The 19,829-nt window shown below is 42.5% G+C and overlaps 1 protein-coding gene across 2 annotated transcripts; it reads left to right on the top strand.

The window, feature by feature from the left end:
* The first annotated feature begins 4,195 nt into the window (after window positions 1–4,195).
* On the top strand, window positions 4,196–18,822 carry gdpd1 (glycerophosphodiester phosphodiesterase domain containing 1). Of its 2 annotated transcripts, none has more exons than XM_071356526.1 (12): window positions 4,196–4,312; window positions 6,133–6,236; window positions 7,162–7,319; window positions 7,487–7,529; window positions 10,466–10,601; window positions 11,157–11,202; window positions 11,286–11,407; window positions 11,526–11,615; window positions 11,846–11,979; window positions 17,459–17,524; window positions 17,715–17,766; window positions 17,864–18,822. In XM_071356526.1, exons 3-12 carry the CDS (start codon window positions 7,184–7,186, stop codon window positions 18,008–18,010), a joined length of 972 nt encoding a protein of 323 aa, XP_071212627.1. In that variant the 5' UTR covers window positions 4,196–4,312; window positions 6,133–6,236; window positions 7,162–7,183; the 3' UTR covers window positions 18,011–18,822. The 2 variants fall into 2 exon arrangements, with proteins under 2 accessions (XP_071212627.1, XP_071212628.1); XM_071356527.1 differs by having other exon boundaries at window positions 4,286–4,382.
* Window positions 18,823–19,829: the final 1,007 nt, after the last annotated feature.

The following is a 19,829-nucleotide window of genomic DNA, read 5'->3' as shown; positions in this document are numbered from 1 at the left end:
TGACTATGTAAAACCTAGCATCACTACTTATTTCTCAGAGCATGAGGAAGATATATAGCGTTTTGCAATAATACATGATCATTTCGCTCTCTGAAATTAAACCATCAATTGATAGATTTCAAACAAATATGTTGCACCTGTTTGTCATTGAACAACCCCATGCCATGACAAGATGGTGAAAAACACACCAATCTCTTGCTAATGTTCTGTAAACAATAAAAGCTAATTTACCAACATTTCTGAAAATGGATATATAGTGTTTTGGAATAAAACTCTTGATTTGCTGTCAAGTCACAATTTTGTGGATTTTTCAAGCTTACCTGTAGCTCACAAAGAAATAATACATGAAGGAGAATAACGGGGCCTCCCGAGTGGCGCAGTGGTCTAAGACAGTGCTAGCTGTGCCACTAGAGATTCTGAGTTTGAGTCCAGGCTCTGTCGCAGCCGGCCGCGACCGGGAGACCCATGGGGAGATGCACAATTGGCTCAGCGTTGTCCGGGTTAGGGGAGGGATTGGCCGGCAGGGATGTCCTTGTCCCAACGCGCACTAGCGACTCCTGTGGTGGGCCGGGCGCAGTGCACACTGACAGGGTCGCCAGGTGTACAGTGTTTCCTCCGACACATTGGTGCGGCTAGATTCCGGGTTAAGTGGGCATTGTGTCAAGAAGCAGTGCGCCTTGGTTGGGTTGTTTTTCGGAGGATGCACGGCTCTCGACCGTCACCTCTCCTGAGTCTGTACAGTAGTTGCAGCAATGGGACAAGACTGTAACTACCAATTGGATACCACGAAAAAGGGTTAAAACATTTTTATCAACGAAGGAGAAAAGGAGCAGTAAAACCGTGAGGCACAGCTTGAATTTCTCATTCGTCTTTGTAGGAAAATCTGATGAGGAAGATACATTTTTCTAATCATGAAAAGTCAATCTGTTGCCATCTTCTCCATAAATCTATATGCCAAGTTTTGAACAAAAACAGCTTGAAAGATGAATTATTATTTGTTATTTATCACCTCCATCTGATGGAGACATTTGGAATAAGACGACAAATCAGTTTATGGTTTTCAATATAATTATACAATTCGCTAGATAAGGTGTACAGTATGTTAACAAATCCACTGTAGTGGAAGCTACTTTCTTTGACTGTTTGCTCAGTAGAATCACACTTACATTGCCCAGAACAAGATTGAGATATAGCCTGTGGTTTGTGAGATATGAATGATAACTGTTTTATTTAACAAGCCATTGAAATACATGACCAGTCAAATGTTTGGACACCTAATAATTTAAGGGTTTTCTTTTTTTGTACTATTTTCTACATTGTAGAATAATAGTGAAATATGTAGTTACCAAAAATGTTTTAAACAAATCAAAATATATTTTATATTTTTCAAAGTAGCCACCCTTTGCCTTGACAGCTTTGCACACTCTTGGCATTCTCTCAACCAATATCACTTGGAATGCTTTTCCAACAGGATTGAAGGAATTCCCACTTGTTGGCTGCTTTTCCTTCACTCTGCGGTCCAAATCATCCCAAACCATCTCAATTAGGTTGAGGTCAGGTGATTGTGGAGGCCAGGTCATCTGATGCAGCACTCCATCACTCTCCTTCTTGGTCAAATAGCCCTTACACAGCCTGGAGGTGTGTTTTGGGTCGTTGTCCTGTTGAAAAACAAATTATAGTCTCACTAAGCACAAATCAGATGGGATGGCATATCGCTGCAGAATCCTGTGGTAGCCATGCTGGTTAACTGTGCCTTGAATTCTAAATAAATCACAGACAGTGTCACCAGCAAAGAACCCCCACAACATCACACCTCCTCCTCCCTGCGTCACAGTGGAAACCACACATGCAGAGGTCATCCGTTTACCGACTCTGCGTCTCACAGACACGGCGGTTGGAACCAAAAATCTAAAATTTGGACTCATCAGACCAAAGGATAGATTTCCACCAGTCTAATGTCCATTGCTCGTATTTCTTGGCCCAAGCAAGTCTCTTCTTCTTATTGGTGTCCTTTAGTAGTGGTTTCTTTGCAGCAATTCGACCATGAAGGCCTGATTCACACAGTCTCCTCTGAACAGTTGATGTTGAAATGTGTCTGTTACTTGAACTCTGAAGCATTTATTTGGGCTGCAATTTCTGAGGCTGGTAACTCGAATGAACTTATCCTCTGCAGCAGAGGTAGCTCTGGGTCTTCCATTCCTGTGGCGGTCCTCATGAGAGCCAGTTTCATCAGTGCGCTTGATGGTTTTTGCGACTGCACTTAAAGAAACTTTCAAAGCTCTTGGATTTTCCGTATTGACCTTCATGTCTTAAAGTAATGATGGACTGTCGTTTCTCTTTTCTGGACTTCCTTGAGTGCCTTGTTAGGGTGAAAGAGGTTGAGGTGTCAAGGATCAAGGCTGTACAGCAGAGCTCCTATGTGGAGGCCGTGAAGAGAGTTAAAGGAGTAATAGGGCATATTGCTGAAGATGCACCGCAACCAGTTGCGTATGTTTATGTCAATCAAGTGATTTGGATGCACTCATTGTGAAGAAGGTGGATTTTGTAGCATTCATAGCCACAGTTATTAATTGTAATGCACAAGTGTCCAAGAAGTCCAAGAAGCTGGACATCATTGTTTCCGCAGTCAAAATGTTTTTGGGGTTCCAAGACTTCACGGCAGACACACTGCAAGGACTACTGTCACCAGAAAATGTCCTGCCCTCACAGGATCCTTCTAAGCCCGTGTGAGGACCTGATTAACAGAAAAGCAAGTTGATTTAGCTTAGTTTAACTTTCTTTTTGATAGTTAGTATTTTTAACCACCTTTATTTACTTTTTGGGATCTTTATTATCCACCAGCACAATAGGGGGCGTAATGCACATCCAATTGTTGCGAAAGTCATTATACTAGAGAATAAGAATATTTCGGTGCGCCCAATTAGCGACATTGCAATAATGATAATGAGTATGTGGGCTACAAAGTATCAGCTGTGTGCAAAGGAGAACGATGGATGGAGTGGCAGTAGAGGTGGCATCCCTCAAGGCGGCAAGATTGAGATTGATGCGTAAAAGGGGAATATTTTCATAAGGAGTCATTTAATTGGATTTCGGAGGAGGAATGGAGGGAAAAAGAGAGGAAGAATAGGTTGAAGAGAATGAGGGAGGCAAAGGTTGAGTCTGAATTTGTTGAAGATGACGGAATAGAGAGGAAGTGTGTCCAAGAAGTTTTGGTGTCAAGTGCAAACAGAGTGAGCCCTACGCCACACCGAGTTCTGGAGGTGAAATGGAAGTGAATGAGGGCGAGTTAACTGAGGTGGAAGGTGTGGTGAAGAGCGCAGAGCCTGAATCTGACATCATGGACATGATAAAGAAGAATCTGGTCCAGTGGGAGTGACATTTTTGGAGAAAGTGGATCCTTGCCTTTTGGTGGATCTATTTGTGGTTTCAGGTTGGGTGGGAAAGGAGTTGGGTGCAGTTGAATCAGTGAAGGTAACCTGTAGTGGACTTATGACATTTTTTTGTGTTTCTTCTGCCCAGAGGGAGTGGGTGCTCCGTGTCACGCAACTTGGGTCAAGATCTGTTTCTTGCTTTGCACTTAGGAATAGGGCACGATTTAATGAAGTGATTTCTGGGGTAGTGTGGAGGTGGAACAATTGAAGTTGAATATTCCTGGTGTTTGTGACGCCCGCGGTTTGGTGCAACGCAGACCCGGTGGTGAACGTGGTGAAAGGGAATCACGGTCAGTCCTTTTGAGTTGAGTCTTTACCCGACAAAGTTATGTTAAAATATATCAGTTATCCTTTTAGAGCATAGTGTGCCAAATCCACTGTGGTGTTTCAGGTGCAACGTTTATGGTCATGTCGCAGCAGCGTGTTGGAGGGAGATTCCAAGATGTGGGTAGGAAGGCATGGGACAGAAGATTATGTAGAAGAAAGTATGATGTTGTGTGTGTCAACTGGTTGAGTGGTGGTGTCCCGTCCTCCCTGGCCGTTGGCATGGTGCAGGAGCAGATAGGGTCAAAGTAGTGGAATGGGTGTATATTTTTATACATATTTTTGGTTTATTTCTTTCCTTTTGTATCACAAAGTTTAATGATTTATATTATAGTCCAGTTGGGGGCGGTAATGCAACAATTGGATGTCAACCGCCATTAAATCCCAAAGAAGAAGAAGATTTCAGATGCAGCGAGACGGTGGACCGTTGATGGTGGTTGGAAGAGCACGCTTGTTTGAAATGGAAAAGCATCGTGGAGGCTTTTTAGAAAGAAGACGTCAAGACGAAGCAGCTGCTTTATAAGTGGGATGCACTGTTGAGCGCTACATCCCGAGGGGTTCGTGCTGATTGTACAGAGATTGTGACAGTCGGTTAAATGGCGTCCCTTGAGAAGGCAAGAACAAGATGTATGTCAGGAGAAGTGCAGTATTATCATAAGTAGACGTATACTTGGAATACGGAGGAGGAATGGAGGGAAAAAGGGAGGCAGAGGAGGTCTAAGAGAAAGAGAGGGAGGAAGAGGGTGAGCTTGAATCGGTAAAGAAATGGTGGAAAAAAGGGAAATCTGTTTAAAGAAGAATGGTAGAAAGTGTAAGCAGAGTGAGCTGAAGACAGGAGGAGAAATGGAAGTGAGGTGGTAGGTGTGGTGAAGTTCTCGGAGCCCGAGGCTTGCACTGAGGTTCAGGATAAAGATGAGTCTGTGACAGGAGTAAAGTTTTTGGAAAAAGTGCACCCTTGCCTTTTGGCTGATCCATTTGTGGTTTCAGTGTGGGTGAAAACAGAGTTGGGTGCTGGGGAATCGGTGAGGGTAATTAGAAGTGGTCTTTTGATAATTTTTTGTTTCTGCTGGTCAGAGGGAGAAGGCGCTCCGCGTTAAAGGAATGGGGTCAATAAATGTGAATTGTTTTGCTCTCAAGAAAAGTACGCCATTGAAAGGAGTGATTACTGGGGTAGCAGTAAAAGTTGACCAAATGAAGGGGAAGATTCCCGGTGTTTGTGATGCTTGTCATTTGGTTGCGATGCAGACAGGGTTGCGTGAGTGGTGAAACAGAAGAGTCATTGTCTGTTCTTTTGAGTTTTGATGTTGAGTCTTTGCGCGACAAAGTGATGTTAGGATATATAAGTTATCCTGTACGAGCTTTTGTGCCAAATACATTATGTTGTTACAGGGGTCAAGCTTATGGGCATGTGGCAGCAATGTGTAGGAGGGAGGTTCCTAGGTGTGAGAAGTGTACAGAAGGGCATGAGACAAAGAAATGTGTAGCATTGGGGAAAGTAGTGGTATGTGTTAATTGTAGGGATGCCCAAGGGGCTGGGGATCAGAAATATCCCGTGCGAGAGAGGCAGGTTGAGGTTTCCAGGGTTAGAGTAGTGCAGAAGTTGTCATATGCTGAGGCAGAGGAAGACGAGTCAAGGGGTAGGGATCCTGAGAGGAGTGGTGTGAGTAGTAGATCTGTACCACTACAGAGGGATAGGCCAACAAGTGATATATGTTTCACTAAAATTAGATTTTTAGCATTTATAGCAATGGTTATCAACTGTTCTGCAGGAATGGAACATAAGTCACAGAAAATTGAGGTTGTGGTGGCAGCTGCAGAGAGGTATTTGGGTGTGCGAGACCTGACATCAGAAGAGTTACAGGGTGTGTTATTAAGTGGTGGTGTCCCATCCTTTCAGGTTGTTGGACTTAGGTAGGACTAAATAGATTTAAATATGGAGTAAAGTGTTTAAGTTATAATTTTTTTAAAACGTGTGACTGTAGTGTTCGATGTAAAAAAAAAAAAAAAACATTTTTAAAAAGTATTTAACTAGCCTTATTTACAATGACGGCCTACCCCGGCCAAACCCTAACCCAATTGTGCGCCGCCCCATGGGACGCCCAATCACGGCCGGTTGTGATACAGCCTGGAATCGAACCAGGGTCTGTAGAGACGCCTGTAGCACTGAGGTGCAGTGCCCTTAGACCGCTGCGCTACTCGGGAGCTTTGTTTACTGATTTAATATTTTTTTCAAGAAAAGTATAAGGGAGTTGTACTCCAGTCTAGTAGGTGGCGGTAATGCCACATTTATTGTATGCCAACCGCCGTTAATCCTCATCAAATAAGAAGATTATGTTATCTGTCGTTGAAGCGAAGATTGTTCTGTCTGTGGTTGCAGTTGTAGCTGTAATAGCGTTCAGCAGACAGGACTTGCATAAACCTTGGCGTTCACCGGGCAGAAGTTTCCACATATCCAGAAGAAAAGTTAGTTTGCTGTCAAAGGTAAAATGCAATTTGTTGGCTCACACATTCACTAACGTTTTAGCTCATCTACACGGACGGCATCTGTCATTCAATTGCTAGCTATTTGTCATCATTATTGTATCTTCGGCATGTACTGTGCCGTAAAGCTATCTCTTGGTTATGACTCAGTTCTATTCAATGATGTATATAAATCATTGGTTACATTGCATTACACACAATAGTCATTGATTGGACAAAGGCAGCTTCTGTAGGGGGTGATTTTTGTTAAGAGCCCCGCTGCTCGGTCTGAACATTAACGCATCGCTTGCGGTATGGTTTTGGAAGCATAAGGACCGTTTTCATATCGACGATAAATAATTTTTGAAAAAACAAAAGTTAAAATGACACACCTTTTTTTTTTATAGGGTCAGGGTTCCAACACCGCCATATTTCCTTGTTACAACTCTTGTTTACGGAAACAGACGGAAGACCGAGTGAACTAACGTTAACGTTACCTGTACTAATTAGTTAGCTATCTGCGTCTCAGAACACCTGTGTGTAAAACGGAAGACAGACGCCACCAACGTGTTGTCATTGAAAAAAACTGTCGGCTGTAAATGTATTGAAACCGGTTTAAACATTCTACATTAAGTGTTTGTTTTGCATTAATTACATTATTTTGATGTGATATGAAAGGAATTTGTTTCTAGAACTGTACCGCAATTGAGATTCGATTCACGTTTAAATGGAGTATTTGGGTGCTTTGGCTTCCAAACAGAACATGTAAGGTCCTTGTACTAAGCAGTAACTGGCAACTTTAGTCCAATATTGGGCTACTGTACAGCAGTATGAACGTGTGCATTTAAAAAAATGTAATCCGATCTACTTATTAAAGCTGAATCATGGTGACTTATCAGTATTTGCTAGTATAGCTATGCTTGACCATGCATGTTACCTTTCCCAGTTGAGCTAAAGGAGAATCAGAGATGTGTGCTGCTCTCTACGTGTTGTCTACGGTGATGGGGTATGTGCTCACCTCTGCCTTGTTATTGAAATGCCCAACACTTCTGCATCGGCGGAAGAGAGAGCCATTCCTGAGCAGACACATATCCCATCGTGGAGGTGAGTATTGCTGGAATCTTGCTTCATCCATACATGACACATCCATGAAACTGGAACTACAAAAGGCAGTGTTGTTCCTCAAGACATCTTGCTAACTTGGCTCACACCAACTCCGTTTCAGGAACCTCTAATTTATGAATTCCTTTCTGTCATGTCTGTATTTGCAGGGGCAGGTGAAAACCTGGAGAACACCATGGCAGCTTTCAAGCAGTGAGTCAAGTCCATATCCTCCCATTGACTCGTGCTGCATCATGTCATGTTTAACATAGGCCAACACAGGAGGATTAGGCTAAATATCCAGATTAACAGCAAGCAATGCCATAAGCAGATAACACATGGAACTGAATTGATGGTAAACCTACGCTATCAATGGAGGAAGTAGGCAGATGGGACTGGATGTCCTTATGGGTAAAATATAATTCTGCTGAATGTATTATTCAGCTTGCCAAAATTACTCATATCATCAAGTTTTATTGCTAGTAGAGGATGATTGTGTGTAATAGTAGTCCAGACTCAAAAGTATGAATCATGTCACGTCGGTGTGCTGGAGTGCTTTATCATGTACTGTGTGTGGCTGTTGCAACTGACAGATCAGACCATATTTTGACACACATGACACCAACAATGTTCAAATAGGAGCAGTAGTGGTTCATGGGTAAAATCATTGTGGAAGCCAAGCCAGAAAAAAAAGCCATATTTCAACCTATATGTTGGTAATTGCGTTGTTTGTTTATAACCTGTTAGTTCATATGCCTTGCCACCGTGATACACTGCATTCGGAAAATATTCAGACCCCTTGACATTTTCCACATTTTGTTACGCTACAGCCTTATTCTAAAATGGATTAAATCTTTTTTTTTTACCCTCAATCTACACACAATACCCCATAATGACAAAGCAAAAACAGGTTTAGACATTTTAGCAAATGTATAAAAAAACCTGAAATCACATTTTCATAAGTATTCAGGCCCCTTACTCAGTACTTTGTTGACGCACCTTTGGCAGCGATTACAGCCTCAAGTCTTCTTGGGTATGATGCTACAAGCTTAGCACACCTGTATTTGGGTAGTTTCTCCCATTCTCTGCAGATCCTCAAGCTCTGTCAGGTTGGATGGGGAGTGTCGCTGCACAGCTATATTCAGGTCTCTCCTGAGATGTTCACGGTCGGGCTCTGGCTGGGCCACTCAAGGACATCCGGAGACTTGTCCCAAAGCCACTCCTGCATTGTCTTGGTTGTGTGTTTAGTCGTTGTCCTGTTGGAAGGTGAACCTTCGTCAAATTCTGAGGCCCTGAGCTCTCTGGAGCTCAGCAAGGATCTCTCTGTACTTTGCACTGTTCATCTTTCCCTCGATCCTGACTAGTCTCCCAGACCCTGCCGCTGAAGAACATCCCAACAGCATGATGCTGCCACCACCATGCTTCACCGTATGGATGGTGCCAGGTTTCCTCCGACCAGAGAATCTTGTTTCTCATGGTCTGAAAGTCCTTTAGGTGCCTTTTGGGGAACACCAAGGGGGCTGTCATGTGCCTTTTACTGAGGCGTGGCTTCTGTCTGGCCACTCTACCATAAAGGTCTGTTTGGTAGAGTGCTGTGGAGATGGTTGTTCTTCTGGAAGGTTCTCCTATCTCCACAGAGGATCTCTGGAGCTCTGTCAGACTGACCATCGGGTTCTTGGTCACCTCCCTGACCAAGGCTCTTCTCCCCCGATTGCTCAGTTTGCCTGGGCAGCCAGCTCTAGGAAGAGTCTTGTTGGTTCCAAACTTCTTACATTTTAAGAATGATGGAAGCCAGTGTTTTTGGGAACCTTCAATGCAGCAGACATTTTTTGGTACCCTTCCCCAGATCTGTGCCTCGACACAATCCTGTCTCGGAGCTCTACGGACAATTCCTTTGACCTCATGGCTTGGTTTTTGCTCTGACATGCACTGTCAACTGGTGTGTGCCCTTCCAATCAATTGAATTTACGACAGGTGGTCTCCAATCAAGTAGAAACATCAAGGATGATCAAAGGAAACAGAATGCACCTGAACTCAATTTCGAGTCTCATAGCAGAGGGTTTGAATACTTGTCTAAATAAGTTCCGTTTTTTTATTTGTAATACATTTCCAAACGTTTCTAAAAACCTGTTTGCTTTGTCATTATTGGCTATTGATTGAAAATCAGTCAATCAGTACTCTTATTTTTGTTTTCCTAGGTTACCTGGCTAAAATGTTGCTCGCTTACCTAACTTCCTTCATGGGCAACGATGAGCAACGTTAGCCTACTACGTCTAACTACATATTGAACTTCCATCCTCTCAAGGGCCAGGCGCACAATGTATAAATGAATGGTTATATCAGAATCGCCATTTATAATCATTGGCCCGTATGTTGAATTAAGTAAAACCACAAGTCGAAATCCCTATCTCCATCCATGGCTAATTTGAGAAAGAGACGAGTTTAGCTAGCTAGCCACCGGAGGACAAAGACACGAGGTAACAATTAAGTTTTCTATCAATGGTGTTTTGCTTTTGATGTGATTGGTGTGAATTAAAATCCAAACTGGCTTTCCTTGACACTTATTTTTGGTGCGTCAGGACCATTCACAATTTAGCTCAATGCTGATTTTTGTCTGTTAACTTTTTTTTATCAAGGGAGGCCAAATGCTCGCTGGCTTCCCTTGTATTCAATGCTACGGGCGGCAACAATGTCGTGACCAGACAGCATCAGATAGATGGGCTACACATACAGAGATAGAGGGGCGACGTTTCGCTCGCTCGGATGCTTTGTTCGGTGAGATGCAATGAAGGAAAATTATGAAACACAGAGAGACGAAATATGCATTATTACTTATTTTGGTAAATGCACACCACTTTGAAGTGTGGGTAACCGAGTTGAATTGGTTAACCTCACTCTTCGGCTTGAAATGCCAACGACTTGCTAGCGTTGCGGTGGTGTAGTTGGCTATGGCATTGTCAAGAGGGTGGTCGAGTGTTTGCAAGACAGAGGACGCACGATAAATCCCAATGAGGGAGGAAGATGTACTGTTCAGCACGCAGCGTTGATGTCCATTACGTGTGTGTACCCTGTCTATATTTGTTGACGCTATCCTCAACTTCCTGCTGGTGGGGTATATGTGTGTGATTGTCTCCTTTACATGTGTCCAGTGCAGTGGACCTTGGCACTGACATGCTGGAGCTGGACTGTCACATGACCAAGGACGAGCAGGTGGTCGTGTCACACGATGCCAACCTGGAGAGGTCGACTGGCGTCAGTGCCCACATCTCTGACGTGGCCTACGCCGTGAGTATCGCAAGGTTGGCTTCTCAACAGCCATAAAAACTTAGCCTACGTACTTTACCTAGGCCTCATTGAGGCAAGTGGTCCGTAAGGCCTCCAAGGTCCCTCCATTTCTTCCTGTCTTGGGCTATTTTAGACGCTAGTTTCCATGTCTTGAACTCCGCTTTCATATAATTCTACTCCCAAGTCTTTTGATGCATTTATCTCCCTATTAGAATATATCCTGTCAAAAGTTTACTCAGATTTTTGACCAAAGAATACATCAAGGGATTAATGTTGTCACGCTACCAGTATCGCAATAATACAATACCAGATTTTCCTTGGCAAGAAAGAGTACACGAAGCAGACTAAACTCTATGGTCCTTTTTGATAACCTACTTTTGTAAAATATTGTGTGCTATAGCTTGCAAAATAAACATGTGACATAAGGCTGTTTTTTCCAACATTAGGAGTGTTTTCCTCAAATAATAAGTCTGCTTCATGTTTTGTTTCTTTTTCTTCCTTACTTCCTGGTATTGTGACAACACAAAATGTGTGTAATATGTTTGTTCTCTACAGGATCTGCCTCCTTACCTGTGCAAGCTTGGTGTGACTTTCCAGAGAGGTGAGTATCACTGTTTGTATGTAGTACATGCTGCTTTGGCAGGTGTGGATGTGGTCTTAATTTTTCCCTGTGTGTGTCTACAGAATGCGTCTGTGAGGGAGGGGATGACAAACGCATTCCTCTCCTCAGGGATGTGTTTGAGGCCTTCCCTAAGACCCCTGTCAACATTGACATCAAGGTCAACAATGACACCCTTATCAAGAAGGTGTGTCCTGGGGTTAGACATTTCAGGAAAGAAGTGGGTGCTTTGAGTGTGTGATGGGGTAAGTGTTCTCATCAAATGGTTGTTCTCATTGTGGGTTGTGAACTTGTTTGTTCTGCAGGTCTCTGAGCTGGTTGTGAAGTATGACAGAGAACACATCACTGTTTGGGGCAACTCTAGCAACCAGATTGTGCAGAAGTGTTACAAGGAGGTACCCAATGGCTAATTTCCTTGTATAAAGATATAATCTGTTTATGCTTGATAATATTTACCTTGATCAACACAAAATTGGAAATTCTATTTACATGTTTTTATGATGGGTGTTTGGGAAGAACCTTTTTAGCACATAGGAAAACCGAGTTCTTTGTCATACTAGGAAAGCTGGATTGTGGACTTTGTTTTTTTTTATCACTACCTTGTACTTTCCTGTCTGTGTTGTAGAACCCTCGTATCCCAGTGCTGTTCAGCATGCGCCGGGTTCTAATGCTGGTGGGTCTCTTCTACACCGGCCTTCTGCCATTTGTGCCACTCAAAGAGCAGTTCCTGGAGATCCCCATGCCCTCCATCGTCACTAAGTATGCAACACCCAGAGAGACACACACACTTAACTTAGCTTAGGCCATCATTTTACATGTAACACCTATCCTCCTTGGTTCTAGTGTTTGTATGACTCGTTTTACTTGATATTGTGAGACATGTCTTACCTTGCTTCAAAGTAGCCTAGCCAAAATTAAACTATAGAAATGTGGAGGCAATTATTTTACAAATATTTTTATTTATTTATTTTAAATTTTACCAAGTAGGTTGACAGAGAACACATTCTCATTTACAGCAACGACCTGGGGTTATAGTTACAGGAGAGATGAGGGGGGATGAATGAGCCAATTGGATGTCTGTTTTAAATGCCTTGCTAAAGATCGACGTAAAGAAATCCACAGGGGCTGGTTCACTTGACCTCTTCTTACTACAGCTCTCTGCCACACTCATTGTTGAATCTTTTAACTTGACAATTGCTCCTGGTGTTATCCCTAAGGTTTGGAAAGCGGCACATGTCCTCCCGCTACATAAAGGCAGAGAGGTCCTTCTGACTTAGGTAATTACGGTCCAATCTCCAAGTTATCTTACCTAGCCAAAGTATTAGAATCTCTGACCCACTCCCAGCTAATAATAACTCTCTTCTAAATTTAAGCACCAATTTTGTTTTGGATCTGGACATGACACTGTTTCAATTACTATGGTAACTGAAGTGTGCAAAGCTGTCAAGGCAAAGGGTGGCTTTTTGAAAAATCTCAAATATAAAATATATTTTGATTTGTTTGACACTTTTGTTTTGGTTACTACATGATCCCATATGTGTTATTTCATAGTTTTGGTGTCTTCACTATTATTCTCCAATGTAGAAAATAGTAAAAATATAGAAAAACTCTTGAAGGAGTAGGTGTTCTAAAACTTTTGACCGGTAGTGTATGTTCTGTAATTCATGGACATTTTTCTCAGATGGGCTACATATTCACTCATTGGATGGTTCTCTCATCGAGCGGGTTCCTGCCTATAAATATCTGAACATTTTGATTGATAAAGTACTAACTTACTGATGAGCTAGTTTAGAAGCTAAGATTTAACGTGGACTTCTTTTTTAGACAAACTCAGCAAAAAAAAGAAACTTTTTCAGGACCCTGTCTGTCAAAAATAATTCGTAAAAATCTACTTCACAGATTTTCAGTGGAAAGGGTTTAAACACTGTTTCCCATGCTTGTTCAATGAACCATAAACAATTAATGAACATGCACCTGTGGAACGGTCGTGAAGACACAAACAGCTTACAGACGGTAGGTAATTACGGTCCCAGTTATGAAAACTTAGGACACTAAAGAGGCCTTTCTACTTACACTGATAAACATCAAAAGAAAGATGCACAGGGTCCCTGCTCATCTGTGTGAACGTGCCTTAGGCATGCTGCAAGGAGGCATGAGGACTGCAGATGTGACCAGGGCAATAAATTGCAATGTCCGTACTGTGAGACGCCTAAGACAGCGCTACAGGGAGACAGGACGGACAGTTGATCGTCCTCGCAGTGGCAGACCACATGTAACACCTGCACAGGATCGGTACATCCGAACATCACACCTGCGGGACAGGTACAGGATGGCAACCACAACTGCCCGAGTTACACCAGGGACGCACAATTCCTCCATCAGTGCTCAGACTGTCCCACAGACTGAGAGAGGCTGGACTGAGGGCTTGTAAGGCAGGTCCTCGCCAGACCTCACCGGCAACAACGTTGCCTATGGGCACAAACCCACCGTCGCTGGACCAGACAGGACTGGCAAAAAGTGCTCTTCACTGACGAGTTGCGGTTTTGTCTCACCAGGGGTGATGGTTGGATTTGTGTTTATCGTCGAAGGAATGAGCATTACACCGAGGCCTGTACTCTGGAGCGGGATTGATTTGGAGGTGGAGGGTCCGTCAATGTCTGGGGTGGTGTGTCACAGCATCATCGGACTGATCTTGTCATTGCAGGCAGTCTCAACGCTGTGCGTTACAGGGAAGACATCCTCCTCCCTCATGTGGTACCCTTCCTGCAGGCTCATCCTGACATGACCCTCCAGCATGACAATGCCACCAGCCATACTGCTCATTCTGTGCGTTATTTCCTGCAAGACAGAAATGTCAGTGTTCTGCCATGGCCAGCAAAGAGCCTGGATCTCAGTCCAATTGATTACGTCTGGGAACTGTTGGATCGGAGGGTGAGGGCTAGAGCCATTCCCCCCCCAGAAATGTCCGGGGATTTGCACGTACCTTGGTGGAAGAGTGGGGTAACATCTCACAGCAAGAACTGGCAAATCTGGTGCAGTCCATGAGGAGGAGATGCACTGCAGTACTTAATGCAGCTGGTGGCCACACCAGATACTGACTTACTTTTGATTTTGACCCCTGCCACCTTTGTTCAGGGACACATTATTCAATTTCTGTTAGTCACATGTCTGTGGAACTTGTTCAGTTATGTCTCAGTTGTTGAATCTTATGTTCATACAAATATTTACACATGTTAAGTTTGATGAAAATAAATGTAGTTGAGAGTGAGGTTTCTTTTTTTGCTGAGTTTAGAGCTTGCCTTACTATGGTGACACCATTTACCAGAATGCAGCAGCCACTACTTTTAAACCTTTGGATGCCTTCTACCATATCGCCCTTTGCTTTATTACAGGTGAGAGTTTTAATACTCATCACTGCATCAGAAGGTCGGCTGGACCTCACTAAAGTCCTGTCAATCAGTCACTTTGTTACCCCCCTTGTTTGCAAAGCTCTGCTTCACATGCTTCCAGCATACCTCACTTCACTGTTGAAATATACTGAGCAGAAATATAAACGCAACATGCAACAATTTCAAAGATTTGACTGAGTTACAGTTCAGTTAATTTAAATGTGTCCCTAATCTATGGATTTCACATGACTGGGAAAACAGATATGCGTCTGTGTCACAGATGCCTTAAAAAAGGTAGGGGCGTGGATCAGAAAACCAGTCATTATCTAGTGTGACCACCATTTGCCTCATGCAGCTCGACACATCTCCTTCGCATAGAGTAGATCAGGCTGATTGTAGCCTGTGGAAAGTTGTCCCTTTCCTCTTCAGTGGCTGTGCATAGTTGCTGGATATTGGCTGGAACTGGAACATGCTGTTGAGCCAGAGCATCCCAAACATGCTCAATAGGTGACATGTCTGAGTATGCAGGCCATGGAAGAACTGGGACATTTTCAGCTTCCAGGAATTCTGTACAGATCCTTGCGACATGGGGCCGTGCATTATCGTACTGAAACATGAGGTATTGGCGGGTTTGACTGGCACAACAATGGGCCTTTGGATCTTGTTACTGTATCTCTGTGCATTCAATTTGCCAGCGATTTAAATTGTGTTCGTTGTCCGTAGCTTTTGCCTGCCTTACTATAACCCCACGGCCGCCATGGGGCACTATGTTCAAAACGTTGACATCGCACACACGACGCCAAACGAGGTCTGCGGTTGTGTGGCCGGTTGTACGTACTGCCAAATTCTCTAAAACAACGTTGGAGGCGAATTTAAATTCTCTGGAAACAGCTCTGGTGGGCATTCCTACAGTCAGCATGCCAATTGCACACTCCCCTTCAACTTGAGACATCTGTGGCATTGTGTTGTGACAACTGCACATTTTAGAGTGACCTTTTATTGCCCCCAGCACAAGGTGTACCTGTGTAATGATCATGCTTCTTGAAATGCCACACCTGTCCCGTGGATGGATTATCTTGGCAAAGGAGAAATGCTCACTACCAGGGAGGTAAACACATTTTTTTCACTAAATTTGAGAGAAATAAGCTTTTTGTGCATATGGAAAATATCTGGGATCTTTTGTTTTAAGCTCATAAAACATGTGACCAACGGGCCTTACTGCTTAAATATAGCCTTTTGGCTGTGAGACGATATGCTTGCTATTGTTGTATGTTACAATTAAGCTCTTAATGAAACATTTGTTCCGTGTATGCATGCGTAGTATTTAAGGCTGTCACGTAATTTTACTGTTTGGAACTAACTTAACCAGTTAACAGACAGTTAAAGAGGGTCGGCTAAAAATATACATTTGCATGCCTAGCATAAACAATTTTTTTTTAAACACCTGTTTATAAAAAATATTTATTTTTTCTCTCTTTCGAATTATAAGAACATGTAAACCTTTTTTAAAATCAGTTCTGCTGTGTATTTTATCTCCACATGTGCTATCACCAGCAGCAGGAGCCTCCCTCTTAGGCTTGAGTGAAGTGAGTTCGAAAAGTGTTTACAAATACCAACTTTATATGTCCGAACTCGGAATCAAATAGGCTTCCACCAAAAATGATATGGTCACTGTTTTAGAACGTTTATTTTTACTTTCTGCATTTTTCCCATCAGGCAACTTGATTATCAGATGTCTGTGTAAACAGGATTATTAGGGAAATTGTTGTTCTTGCAAGGCATGCAAATGTTTTAACCACTATATTAAGCTGTCATTTTACAATCATAAACGTAATCAATGATTCTAACCAGTAGATATTTAGTCGGGTATCTTATTGTAAGATAAGTGGCGCCCTTCCTCCCCTCAAAATACCCTCATGTTGTCAGAGACTCCATGAGGGTATTGTGAGGGGAGGTAGACTGTTTTATCTGCTACCGCACGGCAAGCGGTACCGGAACGAAACTGCTGAACAATTACTCAAATGGCCACCGGACTATTTACATTGACACCCCCCCTTCCATTTGTTTTGTACACTGCTGCTACTTGCTGTTTATTATCTATGCATTGTCACTTCACCCCTATCTACATGTACAAATTTACCTCGACTAACCTGCACATTGACTCGCTATCGGTACCCCCCTGTATGTAGCCTCGTTATTGTTATTTTTTAAACAAAATTTGTTAAAGTATTTAACTCTCTTGAACTGCACTGTTGGTTAGGAGCTTGTAAGTAAGCATTTCATGGTAAAGTCTACACTTGTTGTATTCTGTGCATGTGACAAAGTTTGATTTGTTCTCTCTAGCCACTGGCTCTCCTCCCTCTCAATCTCTTGTTATCTGGAACCACAGGTTGCCGTTTGAAAGTTGATCTCTGGGCACAATTAAATGATTCAAATAACATGCCTGTTTGTTCTCTGGATTGTAAATACTTTCCAATTTGGAAGTAGGCCAAACAGCAGGGATCAATAATAAATGCCTTTCCATTTAAAGCAGCTGAATTTGGATGTAAAGAGGTTGAGGCCACTGTGGTTTGTTATAAGCTAGCCATCTTTATTTTTCCTTTTTGTTCACCGGAGGGGCCTTTTCAAATGGATATTGTGAGATTCTGCACATTTTTCTTCTTACCCAGAGTCAGATGAACTCATGGATAGTGCTGGTGAACCTGTAGACTGTCATTGTGCTAACGCCAGTTAGCATTGGCTCGCAAAACCTCCTCTATCCCTTTAAAAGAGGATTGATCTGTTTAAGAAGTGTGCTTTTGATTCCTTTATTTTCACTTATGTATTGCCTGTGTTGTTTGATTCCACAGACATCTTATGAGGGATCCTGATAAGATGACCAAGAGTCAGCATGTCATCACCTGGCTGGCAGATACGTAAGTGTAATAGTCTGAGATTACTGTACCCTCCACTTGGAACAACTGCTCCATTGCACCCTTCAGAAGGAGCTCACAGCATTACGTTTAGACTTCCGATCAGTGGTTGTCTGTAGCTGTGGTCCAGAACAGGTGATATGTCTCATAAATGACGAGGTTCATTAATCAGGGTCTAAACTTTCTCATGCAGCCTGCTGATGAGAAGAGCTCTGTTCAATCACCTAACAGCAAGGGGAATACAAGTAAGGCCATTCTGACAACTGCTATCGATTTTGCTTTTTATCACAGTCACGTTGTATAATATGCTCTGCTCGTGCTTATTTTTTTTTTAAATTCCAGGTTTATGTCTGGGTGCTGAACGACGAGAAGGACTTTAAGAGAGCCTTTGACCTGGGAGCCACAGGGGTCATGACCGACTACCCCACAAAGTTGAGGGACTTCATGGAGAAGAATGGCACTGCTAAATCACTAAATAAACTAGACTGAATGATCTGCCAAAGTTGCCACTTCCCCACCACTAAAGCCAACTGACTTGTCAAACTATCTCCAGACTCCATGTAGATACAGCACTGTTTGAACACCACCACAGGCAGCTAAGATTATTTGGCCCTTTGTCCTGCACGTCAACTGGGCAATACGCCTTGTTAGTGTATCTACTTTTACAGTAAGGTTTTGTTATGTTGTTTGATTTAATTTAACATGGTCAGTTCAGATGTTAATCGTAGTTGAGGGATATTTGATCCAAGAAGTGGTTCAATATTCAAGTATGTCATTGTGTTTTGCTGTTTGACAGATAATGCACACATCTGTCTTATTCAAGACTTATTTCAGTGCCAGTCTGTTTGTGCTATAATGCCATCTCCATTGCTCATAGTTGAGCCTAACATGGCATGACAGCAAAAATACTGGCATTACAATTAGTCTTGAATTTATGTAATAGTAAAGTGATAATTATTTTCACCTGCAGAATCAATAGAATTGTAAGTGTTTTAGTTTTTGCAGTTTTAGATTTTTTTTTTTTTTTTTGTTATTTAAATATTGATTGTAAAATTGTATTGAAATATGTAATGCATTTGAAGTTTGGTCGTGCTGTAAAGACAACTCTCCAGAAAGGTGCATAGAACACGGGGAAGGGATAGATGTGTACAGTTACTGGAGTTAGAACAGATGACCTATTGAAAGGGCAACAGTCAGACGTTATATCAGGGAAAGATGTTTAATCAGAATGAAGCCATAGGACATGGAAAATGTATGACAATTCAAAGTGTTAGAATTAATGATTAAAGTGAATTTCTGGATGTTTTGAATAATTTCAGCTAGTTTTTGAGCTCACCCGGCAACCTCAATGGACTATACTGTACTGACCTGAACCCGCCTCCCACTTTAAGCTTGCAACCTCATTGGGCGTTATTCCACCTGCCAATTAACATTGTCCATCAGGTCTGGTTGTTGCAGGAAAGTTTACATAGATGGGAAGGAGAAGCGGGGATCAGCAACAAGTCAATTTGATTGGAACACATGATTGCTAGAGAACAAAGACAAAAGGCTGGTCATTGTTTTTTTGTTTTGTGTTCGCTCATAAATTTCGATTTCGAAAGTTAACGCAGTTGCGTTTGGTTGGCGGATCTGCACAGCTGTACCAAATATTTTTTATAACTAAATCAAGATAGACCACAGCCTGTCGTTTCCAATGGGAACAAATGAGTCATAGTGGGCAGAAAAAGGAAGAAGGTGGGCAGAGCCAAGCACGAGCCAGCGAGATCCTATTGAAGCTTTCTAGCGTGCATTTGCATATTTCTGTTAGGGAACGCCTACTCTGAAGTGCGCTTGTGCAATAACTAAATTCACATCTGCACTCCTGCTAAACACGGTTCATAACGGATTCTAGTTTTGACAACAGAAAACTGTTTAATTGATGAGAATTTGCAGAATGTTGGCAAAAATCCATCTCGTTCTATTTTCTCTCCATGCAGGCCAGTGGGCTTCCTCTCACTACCATATTTGATAGTGAGTTGAAACGCAAAGCTGATGCTTCACATTTATACAGTGAAATATCTCTCATTGTTCTATCTTTGACTGTGCTGACACTGGTAGGCATGGCAGGTAGCTCAGATGGGAGTAAGTCTGAGATGGATGAAGGTAGTAGGATTAGTGGTGTCTACTTACGACTACGGAAAGAAAATAGGAAAAGGTACAGAAGAGGGGATGAGTGTGGATTTACTACAGATGGGGACATAAAAAATGGAAGGGGGAATCTAGAAGTGCAAACGGGCAGAAAAGAAAACCTGTGGTTTGAATTGAAGAG

Source organism: Salvelinus alpinus, chromosome 21 (genome assembly GCF_045679555.1).
Source record: "Salvelinus alpinus chromosome 21, SLU_Salpinus.1, whole genome shotgun sequence".
In the NCBI taxonomy this organism is placed as follows: Eukaryota; Metazoa; Chordata; class Actinopteri; order Salmoniformes; family Salmonidae; genus Salvelinus; species Salvelinus alpinus.
This window is presented reverse-complemented; position numbering and strand designations above follow the sequence as displayed.

Excerpts from the sequence above, each read along its gene's own strand:
- gdpd1 (XM_071356526.1), top strand. The coding sequence starts at position 7,184 with ATGTGTGCTGCTCTCTACGTGTTGTCTACGGTGATGGGGTATGTGCTC. Across the intron at positions 7,320-7,486 it reads ACACATATCCCATCGTGGAG|GGGCAGGTGAAAACCTGGAG; the intron begins GTGAGTATTGCT and ends CTGTATTTGCAG. Across the intron at positions 11,616-11,845 it reads TGCAGAAGTGTTACAAGGAG|AACCCTCGTATCCCAGTGCT; the intron begins GTACCCAATGGC and ends TCTGTGTTGTAG.